Consider the following 15043-nt stretch of genomic DNA (forward strand, 5'->3'; position numbering starts at 1 on the left):
TATATAAATTATTTTTTAAAAATTTAATTTAATTTATATTATTTATTTCTCAGCCTCTCTCACGTTGTTCTCTCCTTTTTTGTGTTCGTAATTTGATTTTTTTGGTGTTTTTTTTAAATTTATTTTTAATTTACACACACATACACACATATAATTTTTTTTAATTTTAATTTTTATTTATTTAATTTATTTTTATTTATTTCCCAGCTGGATACAGATCCCCTCAGCCTCCCTCACGTTGTATTCTCATTTTTTGTGTTCGTATTTTGATTTTTTTGGTGATTTTTTTCAGATTTTTTAAATTTTTTTAAATTCATACAAACACATACATATGTAAATTATTTTTTAAAAATTTAATTTAATTTATATTATTTATTTCTCAGCCTCTCTCACGTTGTTCTCTCCTTTTTTTGTTCGAAATTTGATTTTTTTGGTGATTTTTTTTCCGATTTTTTTATTTTTTTTAATTCATACAAACACACACACATATAAAATTTTTTTTTTAATTTAATTTAATTTATTTTATTTATTTCCCAGCTGGATACAGATCCCCTCAGCCTCCCTCACGTTGTATTCTCCTTTTTTCCCTGCCCTGCTCTTGACGAAGCAGCCGAGGGCTCCGAGCGATCCCAGGGCGGTGCCGGCTCCCAGTAACACCAGTGCCACCAGTAAGGGCAGCCAGCGCTCTCCTGGAGGGGGAAAAAAGAAAAAAAATTGGTGAGAATATGAAAAAAAATTTTAAAATTAAATTACAAAAAAAATCAGAATAAAATAACCCCAAAAATTAAAAAAAACCAAAAAAAAACCCTAAAAAAACACCCAAAAAACACCAAATAAATACATTTTAAAAACTATAAAAACCCAAAAAATTCCCTAAAAAACCCAAAAAAATAAAAATTAAACTCCTGCTAGGTCCAGGGGTTTTGGGGGTTTTTTGGGGATTTTTTTTGGGGTTTTTTTTATGGAGGTTTTTGGGGTTTTTGGTGGCTCCCAGTAACACCAGTGCCACCAGTAAGGGCAGCCAGCGCTCTCCTGGAGGGGGGAAAAAGGAGAAAAAATTGATGAGAATATGAAAAAAAATTAAAATATTAAATTACAAAAAAAACCAGATTAAATAACCCCAAAAAATAAAAAAAATCTGAAAAAAAAGCCAAAAAAAACACCCAAAAAACACCAAATAAATAAATTTTAAAACTTTAAAAATCCCAAAACAAACTAAAAAAATTTCCTTAAAAAACCCAAAAAACAGCAATAAAAAATTTAAATATTTCCTGCTGGGTCCAGGGGGTTTTTTTGGGATTTTTTGGATTTTTCTGGGGGTTTTTGGTGGCTCCCAGTAACACCAGTGCCACCAGTAAGGGCAGCCAGCGCTCTCCTGGAGGGGGGAAAAAGAAAAAAATTGGTGAGAATATGAAAAAAAATTAAAATATTAAATTACAAAAAAAAACAGAATAAAATAACCCCAAAAAATAAAAAAAATCTGAAAAAAAACCCTAAAAAAACACCCAAAAAATACCAAATAAATAAATATTAAAACTTTAAAAATCCCAAAACAAACTAAAAAAATTTCCTTAAAAAACCCAAAAAACAGCAATAAAAAATTTAAATATTTCCTGCTGGAGCAAGGGTTTTTTGGGATTTTTTTTTTATTTTTTGGGGTTTTTTTATGGAGTTTTTTTGGGTTTTTTGGTGGCTCCCAGTAACACCAGTGCCACCAGTAAGGGCAGCCAGCGCTCTCCTGGAAGGGGGAAAAAGGAGAAAAAATTGATGAGAATATGAAAAAAAATTAAAATATTAAATTACAAAACAAATCAGAATAAAATAACCCCAAAAAATAAAAAAAATCTGAAAAAAAAGCCAAAAAAACACCCAAAAAGCACCAAATAAATACATTTTAAAACTAAAAAAACCCAAAAAATTCCCTAAAAAACCCAAAAAAATAAAAATTAAACTCCTGCTGGGCCCAGGGGTTTTGGGGGTTTTTTGGGGATTTTTTTGGGGTTTTTTTTTGGTTTTTTGGGGGTTTTTGGTGGCTCCCAGTAACACCAGTGCCACCAGTAAGGGCAGCCAGCGCTCTCCTGGAGGGGGAAAAAAGAAAAAAAATTGATGAGAATATGAGGAAAAAAATTAAAATTAAATTACAAAAAAAATCAGAATAAAATAACCCCAAAAAATAAAAAAAATACGAAAAAAAACCCCAAAAAACACCAAATAAATAAATTTTAAAACTTTAAAAATCCCAAAACAAACCCAAAAATTGCCTAAAAAACCCCCAAAAAACAGCAATTAAAAATTTAAATATTTCCTGCTGGGGTCAGGATTTTTTGGGATTTTTTTTTTATTTTTTGGGGGTTTTTTATGGAGTTTTTTTGGGGTTTTTGGTGGCTCCCAGTAACACCAGTGCCACCAGTAAGGGTAGCCAGCGCTCTCCTGGAGCGGGGGAGAAAGAAAAAAAAATTGGTGAGAACCTGGGGAAAAATCAAAAAAAAATCCCTCAAAAAAACCCCCAAAAAAATAAAAAAAAATCCCTCCAAAAATAAAAAAAAAATCCCCCCCAAATCCCCAAATAATCCCAAAAAACCCCGCAAAAAATCCAAAAACATCCCCCAAAAAATTCCAAAAAATCCCCCAAAAATTAAAAATAAATTATAAATAAATTAAATTAAAAAATAAAAATCCCCATTTCTCACCTTGCACAGTGATTTCCACACTGGCCTCCCCTATTCCATGTTTATTCCTGGCCACACACCGATACCTCCCCATAAACCCCCCAAAAAATCCCAAAAAACCCCCAAAAATAAAAAAAATTGCAAAAAAATCCCCTAAAAACCTAAAAAAAATTCCCAAAAAAATCCCCAAAAAATCCTAAAAAATCCCAAAAAATCCTAAAAAAAAATACGTAAAAATCCCTTAAAAACCCCAAAAAAACCCCAAGAAATCCCCCAAAAAATCCCAAATAATCCCCTGAAAAATCCCAAATAATCCCCTGAAAAATCACAAATAATCCCCCGAAAAATTCACAAAAAAACGCAAAAAAATCCTAAAAAAAATCACAAAAAACTCCAAAAATGCCCCAAAAAAATCCCAAAAAATCCCAAAAAACCACAAAAAATCCCTAAAAAACCCCGAAAAACCCTCAAAAAATCCAAAAACAATCCCAAAATACCCCTGAAAAATCACCAAAAAAATCCTAAAAAATCCCAAAAAATCCAGAAAAATTCTCAAAAAAATCCCCCAAAAAATCCCCAAAAAATCTGAAAAAAATCCTCTAAAAATAAAAAAAAAATCCAAGAAAATCCCATTAAAATCCCCAAAAAACCCCAAAAAAATCCCCAAAAAATCCCAAAAAAATCCTAAAAAAACCAAAAAAAATCCCAAAAAATCCAAAAAAAATCCCCAAAAAATCCCAAAAAAACCCCCAAAAAATCCCAAAAAATCCCCAAAAAATCCCAAAAAATCCCCAAAAAATCCCAAAAATTTAAATAAATTAAATTTTACCTTGCACAGTGATTTCCACACTGGCCTCCCCCATCCCATGTTGATTCCTGGCCACACAGCGATACCTCCCCAAGAACCCCCAAATAACCCCTCAAAAAATCCCCAAAAAAACCCCAAAAAATCCCCCCCCCAAAATCCCCAAAAATCAGAAAAAAATCCCCTCAAAAATCCCCCAAAATCCCATAAAAATATTTTAAAAATCAAAAAAAAATAATAAAAAAAACCCCAAAAATCCTAAATATTACCAAAAAACCCCTCCAAAAATTAAAAAAACATGCCCTAAAATGTCACAAAAATCCCCAAAAAATCCCTAAAAATCCCCAAAAAATTCCCCAAAAATTCCCCAAAAAATCCCCAAAAAATCCCAAATAATCCCTCCAAAAATCCCATTAAAATGTACAAAAAACCCCAAAACAATCCCAAAAAATTCACCCAAAAAATCACAAAAACCAAAAAAAAATCCTAAAAAAATCCCAAAAAAATCCCCAAAAATCTAAAAAAAATTCCCAAAAAATCCCCAAAAAAATCCCAAAAAACGAAAATAAAAACCCAAAAATCCACCCAAGAATCCAAAAAAAATCCCCCAAAAAATCCTGAGAAAGTCCAAAAAAATCCCATAAAACCCCCAAAAAATCCAAAAAAAACCCCAAAAAAATCCCAAAAAAATCCCAAAAAAATCCCAAAAAAATCCAAAAAAAATCCAAAAAAAATCCCAAAAAAATAAAATTTAATTTAAAAACATTTCTCACCTTGCACAGTGACCTCCACACTCGCCTCCCCTATTCCATGTTGATTCCTGGCCACACAGCGGTACCTCCCCGCGTTGTCCCTGCTGGCCCCCGTGGCCACCACGGAGCCGTTTTTGCTTGCCCAGCTCAGGTTGGGGGCGGGGGGAAAATCCCAACTCAGGGTGGGCTCAGGAACCCCCCGAGCCGAGCAGGACACGGAGAAATCCGAGCCGGGGGGGATGGGAGGAGGAGGCAAAACTCGAATATTCACGGCCCAGGGTGGGGCTGGAGAAAAAAATAAAATTTACATTTTTTACCCGAAAAAAATCCGATTTTTTACCCCAAAAATCCTGATTTTTTACCCCAAAAATCTGATTTTTCCGCCCAAAAAATCGGATTTGAACCTAAAAAATTAAAATTTTTTACCCAAAAAATATCCAATTTTTCACTGTAAAAAATTCGATTTTTCAGCCCAAAAATACAGATTTTTTTAACACAAAAATACAGATTTTTTTAATACAATAATCCCCATTTTTTAACCAAAATCCCGATTTTTCAGCCCAAAAATCCCGATTTTTCCGTCCAATAATCTCGAGTTTTTACCCAAAAATTCTGATTTTTTTGCCACCAAAATCACGCATTTTTACCCCCAAATCCCGACTCTTTATCCCCAAAATCCCGACTTTTTACCCCCAAAATCGCAGGTTTTTACCCCAAAGTCCCGACTTTTTACCCCCAAAAATCCCGGTTTTTCACCTCTAAAATCCCGACTTTTAATCCCCAAAATCCCGAAGTTTTACCCCTAAAATCCCGACTTTTTAACCCAAAAATCCCGATTTTTTCACTCTAAAATCACAAATTTCTCCCCCAAAATGCCGCATCTTTCCCCCAAAAATCGCAAGTTTTTAACCCCAAAATCCCGATTTTTTACCCCAAAACTCTTTGTGATTTAACCTGAAGAACTCCAGGTTTTTACCCCCAAAATCCCGATTTTTTAACCCCCAAAAATCCCCATTTTCCAGTCCAATAATCCCGATTTTTTATCACAAAAATACCGATTTTTTACCCAAAAATTCGGATTTTTTTGCCACCAAAATCCCGATTTTTTCACCCCTAAATCCCGACTTTTTACCCCCAAAATCCCGATTTTTCAGCCCCAAAATCCCGAGATTTTACCTCAAGATTCCCCGGGTTTTATCCCCAAATTTCCGGGATTTTACCCTAAAAATCCCAATTTTTTACCCCCAAAATACCGATTTTTTCACCCAAAATCCCGACTCTTTATCCCCAAAATCCCGAGATTTTACCCCCAAAATCCCGACTTTTTAACCCAAAAATACCGATTTTTTCCCCACCAAAATCACAAATTTTCCCCCCAAAATCCCGACTTTTTATCCCCAAAATCCCGATTTTTTTAACCCCCAAAATCCCGACTTTTTACGCCAAAATTCTTTGAGATTTAACCTGAAGAATTCCAGGTTTTTCCCCAAAATCCCATTTTTTATTTCCTCAAAATCCCATTTTTTATTTCCCCAAAAATCCCAATTTTTATTTTCCCCAATTGTTATTTCCCCCAAACCCCAATTTTTATTTCCCAAACCCCAATTTTTATTTTCCCCAAAACCCACATTTTAATTTTTTTTCCCAAAATCCCAATTTTTATTTTTTCCCAAAATCACATTTTTTATTTTTCCCAAAATCTCATTTTTTATTTTTCCCAAAATCCCATTTTTATTTCCCCAAAATCCCAATTTTTATTATCCCCCAAAATCCCAAATTTTTATTTTCCCCCAAACCCCAAATTTTATTTCCCAAAAATCCCATTTTTCATTTTCCCCAAAAATCCCATTTTTTATTTTTCCCAAAATCCCATTTTTTTATTTCCCCCAAACCCCAATTTTTTATTTTCCCAAAATCCCAATTTTTATTTTTTCCCAAAATCACATTTTTTATTTTTCCCAAAATCTCATTTTTTATTTTTCCCAAAATCCCATTTTTATTTCCCCAAAATCCCAATTTTTATTATCCCCCAAAATCCCAAATTTTTATTTTCCCCCAAACCCCAAATTTTATTTCCCAAAAATCCCATTTTTCATTTTCCCCAAAAATCCCATTTTTTATTTTTCCCAAAATCCCATTTTTTTATTTCCCCCAAACCCCAATTTTTTATTTTCCCCAAACCCCCATTTTTTTATTTTTCCCAAAACCCCAATTTTTTATTTTTTCCCAAAATCACATTTTTTATTTCCCCAAAATCCCAATTTTTATTACCCCAAAAATCCCAATTTTTATTTTCCCCAATTTTTATTTTTTTCCAAACCCCATATTTTTATTTCCCCAAAACCCACATTTTAATTTCTTTTTCCCCAAACCCCAATTTTTTAATATTTCCCAAAATCCCATTTTTCATTTCCCAAAATCCCATTTTTTATTTCCCCAAAAATCCCATTTTTTGTTTTTCCCCCCAAACCCGAATTTTTTATTTTTCCCAAAATCTCATTTCCTATTTTCCCCCAAAATGCCATTTTTTATTTCCCCAAAATCCCATTTTTTATTTTTCCCAAAAATCCCATTTTTTATTTTCCCCAAAATCCATACTTTTATTTTTCCCAAAATCTCATTTCTTATTTTTCCCCAAAATTCTCATTTTTTATTTTTCCCCCCAAACCCCAATTTTTATTTCCCCAAAATCCCATTTTTTATTTTTCCCAAAAATCCAATTTTTTCTTTTTCCCCAAATCCATATTTTTATTTCCCCAAAACCCCAATTTTTATTTCCCAAACCCCAATTTTTATTTTCCCCAAACCCCCATTTTTTATTTTTCCCAAAATCCCAATTTTTATTATCCCCCAAAATCCCATGTTTTATTTTCCCCCAAATCCCAATTTTTATTTTCCCCCAAAATCCCAATTTTTATTTCCCCAAAATCCCATATTTTAATTTTCCCCAAAACCCACATTTTAATTTTTTTTCCCAAAGTCCCAATTTTTATTTTTTCCCAAAATCACATTTTTTATTTTTCCCAAAATCTCATTTTTATTTTCCCCAAAATCCCAATTTTTATTTTCCCCCAAACCCCCCATATTTTAATTTTCCCCCAAACCCACATTTTTTTTATTTTCCCCAAACCCCATATTTTTATTTTTCCCCAAAATCTCATTTTTTATTCTCCCCAATTTTTTAATCCCCCAAAATCCCAATTTTTTATTTCCCCCCGATTTCTCACCCTCCACCTCCACGCTGACGCTCCTGCTCGCCCACCCGCGCGCGTTGCTCGCCCGGCACTCCACGATCCCCGCGTGGCCCAGGGTGACATTGGCGACCTCCAGCGTCGCCGTGGCCACATCGCCGTGTCGCGATATCGGCTCCGTGTCGCGATAGTTGCTGATATCGCGATAGTTGCGGGTATCGCGATAGGCGCAGCTGACGCTGGGGGCGGGGTTCCCGGTGGCCGCGCAGCTGAGCCGGGCCGGGCTCCCCTCGAGCCAGCGGTGGCGAGCGGGGCAACCGAGCTGGGGGAGAGCGGGGGGGTCTGGGGGGTAAAAAAATTTGGGGTGAGAAATGGGGATTTTGGGGAAATTAAAATATGGGATTTTTTGGGGGAAAAAAATAGGATTTTTGGGGGGAAAAAAATCAGAATTTTGGGGGGAAAAATGGGATTTTGAGGAAAAAAATTCTGAGATTTTGAGGTAAAAATTCGGGATTTTGGGGTAAAAAAATCTGAATTTTGAGGTGAAAAGTATGGGATTTTAGGGGGGAAAAATCGGGATTTTGAGGAAAAAAGTATGGAATTTTGGGGTAAAAAAATCGGAATTTTGGGGTGAAAAATGGGGATTTTTTGGGGAAAAATCGGGATTTTGGCGTAAAAAAGTATGGGATTTTGGGGTCAAAAAACAGGATTATGGGGGAAAAAAGTATGGGATTTTGGGGAGAAAAAACGGGGATTTTGGGGTTAAAAATCGGAATTTTGGGGTTAAAAACCAGGATTTTAGGGAAAAAAAATGGAGATTTAGGGGAAAAAATAGAATTTTAGGGAAAAAAAACACAAGGATTTTGGGGGAAAAAATCAGAATTTTGGGGAAAAAAATTCTGAGATTTTGAGGTAAAAATTCGAGATTTTGGGGTAAAAAATTCTGAGATTTTGAGGTAAAAAGTCGGGATTTTGGGGTAAAAAAATCGGAATTTTGGGGGGAAAAGTATGGGATTTTAGTGGGGAAAAATGTGGATTTTGGGGAAAAGAGTATGGGATTTTGAGGTTAGAAAATCAGAATTTTTGGGGAAAAAAGTATGGGATCTTAGGGGGGAAAATTGGGATTTTGGGAAATAATAAAAGGGATTTTTGGGGAAAAAATGGGGATTTTGGGGGTAAAAAAATCGGAATTTTGGGGGAAAAAAGTATGGGATTTGGGGGTGGAAAATGGGGATTATTTGGGAAAGAAACGGGATTTTGGAGGTAAAAAAATCGGAATTTTGGGGGAAAAAATTCTGAGATTTTGAGGTAAAAATTCGGGATTTTGCGGGAAAAAAATCGGGATTTTGGGAAATAATAAAAGGGATTTTGGGGTAAAAAAATCTGGATTTTGGAAAAAAAATCAGAATTTTGGGGAAAAAAATTCTGAGATTTTGAGGTAAAAATTCTGGATTTTGGGAAAAAATAAACAGGGATTTTCGGGTAAAAATTCGGTGTTTTGGGGAAAAAAGTATGGGATTTTGAGGTTAAAAAATCGGAATTTTGGGGAAAAAAAGTATGGCATATTCGGGGGGAAAATCGGGATTTTGGGATAAAAAATGGGGATTTTGGAGGTAAAAAAATCGGAATTTTGGGGAAAAAAGTATGGGATTTTAGAGGGAAAAATGGGGATTTTGGGGAAAAAAGTATGGGATTTTGAGGTTAAAAATCGGGATTTTGGGGTAAAAAAATCGGAATTTTGGGGAAAAAAGTATGGGATTTTGAGGTAAAAATTCGGGATTTTTGGGCAAAAAATCAGGATTTTGGGGGAAAAAGTTCTGAGATTTTGAGGTAAAAATTCGGAATTTTTGGGAAAAAATGTATGGGATTTTGGGAAAAAAACCCAGGGATTTTGGGGTTGAAAAAGAGGATTTTTAGGGGAAAAAAATAGAGATTTTTTGGGGAAAAAATGGGGATTTTGGGGAAAAAAGTATGGGATTTTGAGGTTAAAAAATCAGGATTTTGGGGTAAAAATATCGGAATTTTGGGGTAAAAAAATCTGAATTTTGGGGGGAAAAGTATGGGATTTTAGGGGGGAAAAATGTGGATTTTGGGGAAAAAAGTATGGGATTTTGAAGTTAGAAAATCGGAATTTTGGGGAAAAAAGTATGGGATCTTAGGGGGGAAAATCGGGATTTTGGGGTAAAAAAAGCAGAATTTTTGGGTAAAAAAGTCAGAATTTTAGGGGAAAAAATGGGATTTTGGGGGGAAAAAATGGGGATCTTGGGGTTAAAAAATTGAGATTTTGGGGTGAAAAATGGGGATTATTTGGGAAAGAAACGGGATTTTGGAGGTAAAAAAATCGGAATTTTGGGGGAAAAAAATCTGAGATTTTGAGGTAAAAATTCGGGATTTTGGGGTAAAAAAATCTGAATTTTGGGAAAAAATGTATGGGATTTGGGGGGAAAAATAGAGATTTTGGGGGAAAAAATGGGATTTGGGGGGAAAAACGGGGATTTTGGGGGAAAAACATATGGGATTTTCAGGTTAAAAAATCAGGATTTGCGGGTAAGAAATCGGAATTTTGGGGAAAAAAAGTATGGGAATTTTGGGGGAAAAAAATCGAGATTTCGGGGAAAAAAAAGGGATTTTGTGGTAAAAAAATCGGGATTTTGGGGAAAAAAGTATGGGGTTTTGGGGGGAAAAATGGGGATTTTGGGGTAAAAAAAATCAGAATTTTGGGAAAAAAGTATGGGTTTTTGGGGGGAAAAGTCAGGATTTTGGGAAAAAAATACCGAAGGATTTGGAGGAAAATTTGGGATTTTGGGGTTAAAAAACAGGATTTTTGGGAAAAAACCCAGAGATTTTGGGGGGAGAAAAGAGAATTTTGGGAAAAAAACCACTGGGATTTTGGGGTAAAAACTCGGGATTTTGGGGTGAAAAACACAGGAATTTTGAGGTAAAAAATTAATATTTTGGGGAAAAAAAGTATGGGATTTTGGGGGGAAAATCGGGATTTTGGGGATGAAAAATCGGGATTTTGGGGGAAATAACCCAGGGATTTTGGGGTAGGAAAAATGGGATTTTGGAGGAAAAGAAACGGGATTTTGCAGTAAAAAATCGGGATTTTGGGGTAAAAAAGAGAATTTGGGGGAAAATTTGGGGGATAAAAAAGGGAATTTTGGGGAAAAAGGGGGAATTTTTGGAGAAAAATTTTTGGGGCAAAAAAAGGGAATTTTTGGGCTTAAAAAAGGGAATTTTGGGGTAAAAAATGGGAATTTTTGGGAAATTTTGTGGTAAAAAACGGGAATTTGGGAATTTCCGTGAGGGATTCTGGGAAGATCCCCGGTGTCCCCTCCCCGGTGTCCCCTCCCTGGTGTCCCCTCCCCGGTGTCCCCTCCCCGGGGTCACTCACACTCCACGGTGACCAGGACGCTCCTCGTGGCCACCCCGTGCCGGTTGGTGGCCCTGCAGACGTAGCGGCCGCCATCGGCCCTGGTGACAACGCGGCCACGGAGGCCGGGGGTGGCACCGCCGCCATTTTGAGTGTGACTATGAGTGCCGCCATCTTGAGTGTGACCATGAGCGCCACCATCTTGAGTACGACCTTCTTGAGTGTCACCATCTTGAGTGTCCCTGTGGTGAGCGCCATCATCTTGAGTGTCACCGTGGATGTCGCCATCTTGAGTGTGGCCATGAGTGACGCCATCTTGAGTGTGACCATCTCGAGTGCCGCTGTAAGTGACACCATGAGTGCCACCATCTTGAGTGTCCCCACGATGAGTGCCACCATTTTGAGTGTGACCATGAGTCACACCATCTTGAGTGTGACCATGGATGTCGCCATCTTGAGTGTGGCCATGAGTGACGCCATATTGAGTGCCACCATGACTGCCACCCTGAGTGTCACCATCTTGAGTGTGACCATCTTGAGTGCCACTATAAGTGCCACCATGAGTGCCACTATGAGTGCCACCATCTTGAATGTGACCATGAGTGATGCCATCTTGAGTGTCCCTGTGGTGAGCGCCACCATCTTGAGTGTGACCATGAGTGACGCCATCTTGTGTGTCCCTGTGGTGAGCGCTGCCATCTTGAGTGTCACCATGAGTGCCGCCATGAGTGCCGCCATCTTGAGTGTGACCATCTTGAATGTCACTGTAAGTGCCACCATGAGTGCCGCCATCTTGAGTGTGACCATGAGTGCTGCCATCTTGAGTGTGACCATCATGAGTGCCACTATAAGTGCCACTGTAAGTGCCACCATGAATGTCACCATCTTGAGTGTCCCTGTGGTGAGTGTCACCATCTTGAGCGTGACCATGAGCGACGCCACCTTGAGTGTGACCATGAGCGCTGCCATCTTGAATGTGGCCATCTTGCGTTCCACCATGAGGGCCACCATGATGAGTGCCACCATAAGTGCCATCTTGAGTGCCACCATCTCGAGTGTCCCTGTGGTGAATACCACCATCTTTAATGTGACCATGAGTGCCACCATCTTGAGTGTCACCATGAGGGCGACCATTTTGAGTGCGACCATCTTGAGTGCCATTATAAGTGCCACCATAAGTGCCATCACCATGAGTCCCACCATATTGAATTCCACCATCTTGAATTCCACCATGTCGAGTGTCACCTTGAGTGCCGCCATCTTGAATGCCGCCATCTTGAGTGCCACCATCTTGAGTGTTATCGTGATGAGTGCTACCATCATGTGTGCCACCATGAGTGCCACCATAAGTGCCACCATGGTGAATACCACCATCTTGAATGCTGCCATCTTGAACACCGCCATCTTGAGTGCCACCATATTGAATGCCGCCATCTTGAATGCCGCCATCTGGAGTGCCGCCATATTGAATGCCGTCATCTTGAATGCTGCCATCTTGAGTGCCGCCATCTTGAGTGCCACCCTCGCGCTCACACCGCGTGCTGGGCGCGGGGTCCCCGTCAGCGCCACACTCCAGGTGCCACCTCTGTCCCTCCACCCACACCTGGCGCGCCGGACACCCTGACTCGGACATGGTGGGCTCGCCTTTGGGGAGGGGACACAAAAAAACCGCTCGGTCACCTCGGTGGCCACCGACGGCGCCCCGGTGGCCACCCCCCGGTGTCACTCACTCTCCACCCTGACGGTGACGCGCCGGCTCCGTGTCCCCAAGGCGTTGGTGGCCTTGCATTCGTAGGTCCCGGCTCGGGAGTCGGTGACCAGCGAGGGCTCGGTGGTGGCCACGGTGGCCCCGTGGTGGCCACAGAGCACGGTGGGGGAGGGGTTGCCGGTGGCCAGGCAGGACAGAGCCTCGAGCGTCCCCCGGAGCCACGTCCGGTTGGAGGGACAACCGCGGGGAGGGAATTCCGGAGGGTCTGGGGGGGAAAAAATGGGAATTTGGGAATGTTGGGGGATAAAAATGGGGATTTGGGGAAAATCTGGGGGAAAAAATGGGAATTTGGGAATTGTCAGAAGGGATTTTGGAGGAAAAAAGGGAAATTTGGAATGCTGGGAGAAAAAAATGGGAATTTGGGAATTGTCAGGAGGGATTTTGGGGGGAAGAAAGGGAATTTGGGGGATAAAATATGGGAATTTGGGGAAAATTTGGGGGAAAAAATGGGAATTTGGGAACTGTCAGAAGGGATTTTGGGGAAAAAATGGGAATTTGGGGAAGATTTGGGGGAAAAAAATGGGTATTTGGGAATTGTTAGAAGGGATTTTGGGGGGGAAATGGGAATTTGGGGAAGATGGGGGGGAAAACGGGAATTTAGGGAATGTCAGGAGGGATTTTGGGGGGAAAAATGGGAATTTGGGGAAGATTTGGGTGGATAAAAGGGAATTTAGGAATTGTTGGGTGGAATTTTGGGGGAAAAAACGGAAATTTGGGGGGAAAAAATGGGAATTTTGGGGGAAAAAATCGAGAATTTTGAGCGGAAAAAAAATGGAATTTCAGGGAGGAAAAAAATAGGAATTTTGGGGTGAAAAAAAAAAAGGATTTTTGGGGGAAAAAACCGGGAATTTCAGGAGGAAAAAATGGAAATTTTGGGGTGAAAAAAGGGAGAATTTTGGGGGAAAAATGGGGAATTTGGGGGGGGGAAAAAAACAGGAATTTGGGGGGGGGGGAAATGGGAATTTTGGGGTGAAAAAAAGGAAAATTTTGGGGAAAAACCGGGGAATTTTGAGCAGAAAAAACCGGAAATTTTTGGGGAAAAAAAAGGGAATTTTGAGGGGAAAAAAACAGGAATTTTGGGGTGAAAAAAAGGGGAATTTTGGGGAAAAAATGGGGACTTTGGGGGGTAAAAAACCATGAATTTGGGGGGAAAAATGGGAATTTTGGGGGAAAAAATGGGAATTTTGGGGGAAAAAAAACGGAAATTTGGGGGAAAAAAACCCGGGAATTTTGGGGGGGGAAAAAACAGGAATTTTGAGGGAAAAAACCGGGAATTTTGAGGGGAAAAAATGGGAATTTTGGGGGAAAAAAATGGGAATTTTGGGGTGAAAAAAAGGGGAATTTTGGGGGGAAAAAACAGGAATTTTCAGGGGGAAAAAAATTAGGAATTTTGAGGGGGGGAAAAAAGGGGAATTTTGGGGAAAAAACCAGGGAATTTTGGGGGGAAAAAACCAGGAATTTTCGGGTAAAAAATGGGAATTTCGGGAGGAAAAAACAGGAATTTTGGGGGAAAAAAAGGGAATTTTGAGGGGAAAAAATGGGAATTTTGGGGGGAAAAAATAGGAATTTTGAGGGAAAAAACAGGAATTTTGAGGGGAAAAAATGGGTATTTTGGGGGAAAAAATGGGAATTTTGGGAGGAAAAAAAGGGAATTTTGAGGGAAAAAAAGGCAATTTTGAGGAGAAAAAACCAGGAATTTTGGGGAAAAAAACCCAGGAATTTTGGGAAGAAAAAAACTGAAATTTTGAGAATTTTGAATAAAAAAACCCCGGAATCAACACTCACAGAGCACCTCGAGCCGCGCCGTCGCCTCCTTGGTCACCTGGGCTCCTCCCACCTCCAGGCTGGCCCGGCACAGCATTTGGCCACCGTTGTCACCTCTCCTGGCCACCACCCTGAGCTGCAGCCGGGGCCGGGAGCCCTCGGCCAGGACTCGCCCGCGGCCGTCGCGGAGCTGCAGCCGCACCGGGGGTGGCTCTGAGGTGTCCCCAAGTGGCTCTGAGGTGTCCCCAAGTGGCTTTGAGGTGGCCCTAGGTGGCTTTGAGGTGGCCTCAAGTGGCTTTGAGGTGGCCTTGGGTGGCTTTTGGGTGTCCCCAGGTGGCCCCAGGGTGGTCCCAGGTGGTTTTTGGGTGTCCCCAAGTGGCTTTGAGGTGGCCCTGGGTGGCTTTTGGGTGGCCTCAAGTGGCTTCAAGGTGACCCTGAGTGGCTTTGAGGTGGCCCTAGGTGTCCTCAGGGTGTCCCCAGGTGGTTTTGAGGTGTCCCCAAGTGGCTTCGAGGTGGCCTTGGGTGGTTTTGGGGTGGCCCTGGGTGGCTTCAAGGTGTCCCCAAGTGGCTTTGAGGTGGCCCCAGGTGGTTTTTGGGTGGTCCCAGGAGGCCCCAGGGTGGTCCCAGGTGGTTTTTGGGGGACCCTGGGTGGCTTTGGGATGTCCCCAGGTGGTTTTGGGATGTCCCCAAGTGACCCCAGGGTGTCCCCAGGTGGTTTTCG

General features: G+C 39.8%; 1 protein-coding gene across 7 annotated transcripts; it reads right to left on the reverse strand.

Annotated features, from left to right (window-relative positions):
* Window positions 1-500: 500 nt before the first annotated feature.
* LOC117009563 (intercellular adhesion molecule 5-like) lies at window positions 501-14815 on the reverse strand. Of its 7 annotated transcripts, none has more exons than XM_033083815.1 (7): window positions 14344-14815; window positions 12521-12763; window positions 11673-12434; window positions 10812-10934; window positions 7454-7759; window positions 4248-4511; window positions 501-689 (listed from the first exon to the last, which is right to left on the reverse strand). In XM_033083815.1, the coding sequence occupies exons 1-7, from the start codon at window positions 14417-14419 to the stop codon at window positions 523-525; spliced, it is 1941 nt and encodes a 646-aa protein (XP_032939706.1). In that variant the 5' UTR covers window positions 14420-14815; the 3' UTR covers window positions 501-522. The 7 variants fall into 7 exon arrangements, with proteins under 7 accessions (XP_032939706.1, XP_032939705.1, XP_032939699.1 ...); XM_033083814.1 differs by having other exon boundaries at window positions 10812-10976; window positions 11307-12434; XM_033083808.1 differs by having other exon boundaries at window positions 10812-11267; window positions 11307-12434.
* Between the last annotated feature and the right edge of the window lie 228 nt (window positions 14816-15043).

This window comes from Catharus ustulatus, chromosome 33, assembly GCF_009819885.2.
Source record: "Catharus ustulatus isolate bCatUst1 chromosome 33, bCatUst1.pri.v2, whole genome shotgun sequence".
NCBI lineage: Eukaryota > Metazoa > Chordata > Aves > Passeriformes > Turdidae > Catharus > Catharus ustulatus.

Coding starts and splice junctions, on each gene's coding strand:
- LOC117009563 (XM_033083812.2), bottom strand. CDS start 14,419: ATGCTGTGCCGGGCCAGCCTGGAGGTGGGAGGAGCCCAGGTGACCAAG. Junction 7,760..10,811: donor CGTCCTGGTCACCGTGGAGT/GTGAGTGACCCC, acceptor TTTACCCCCCAG/ACCCCCCCGCTCTCCCCCAG. Junction 690..4,247: donor TGTGGAGGTCACTGTGCAAG/GTGAGAAATGTT, acceptor TTCCCCCTCCAG/GAGAGCGCTGGCTGCCCTTA.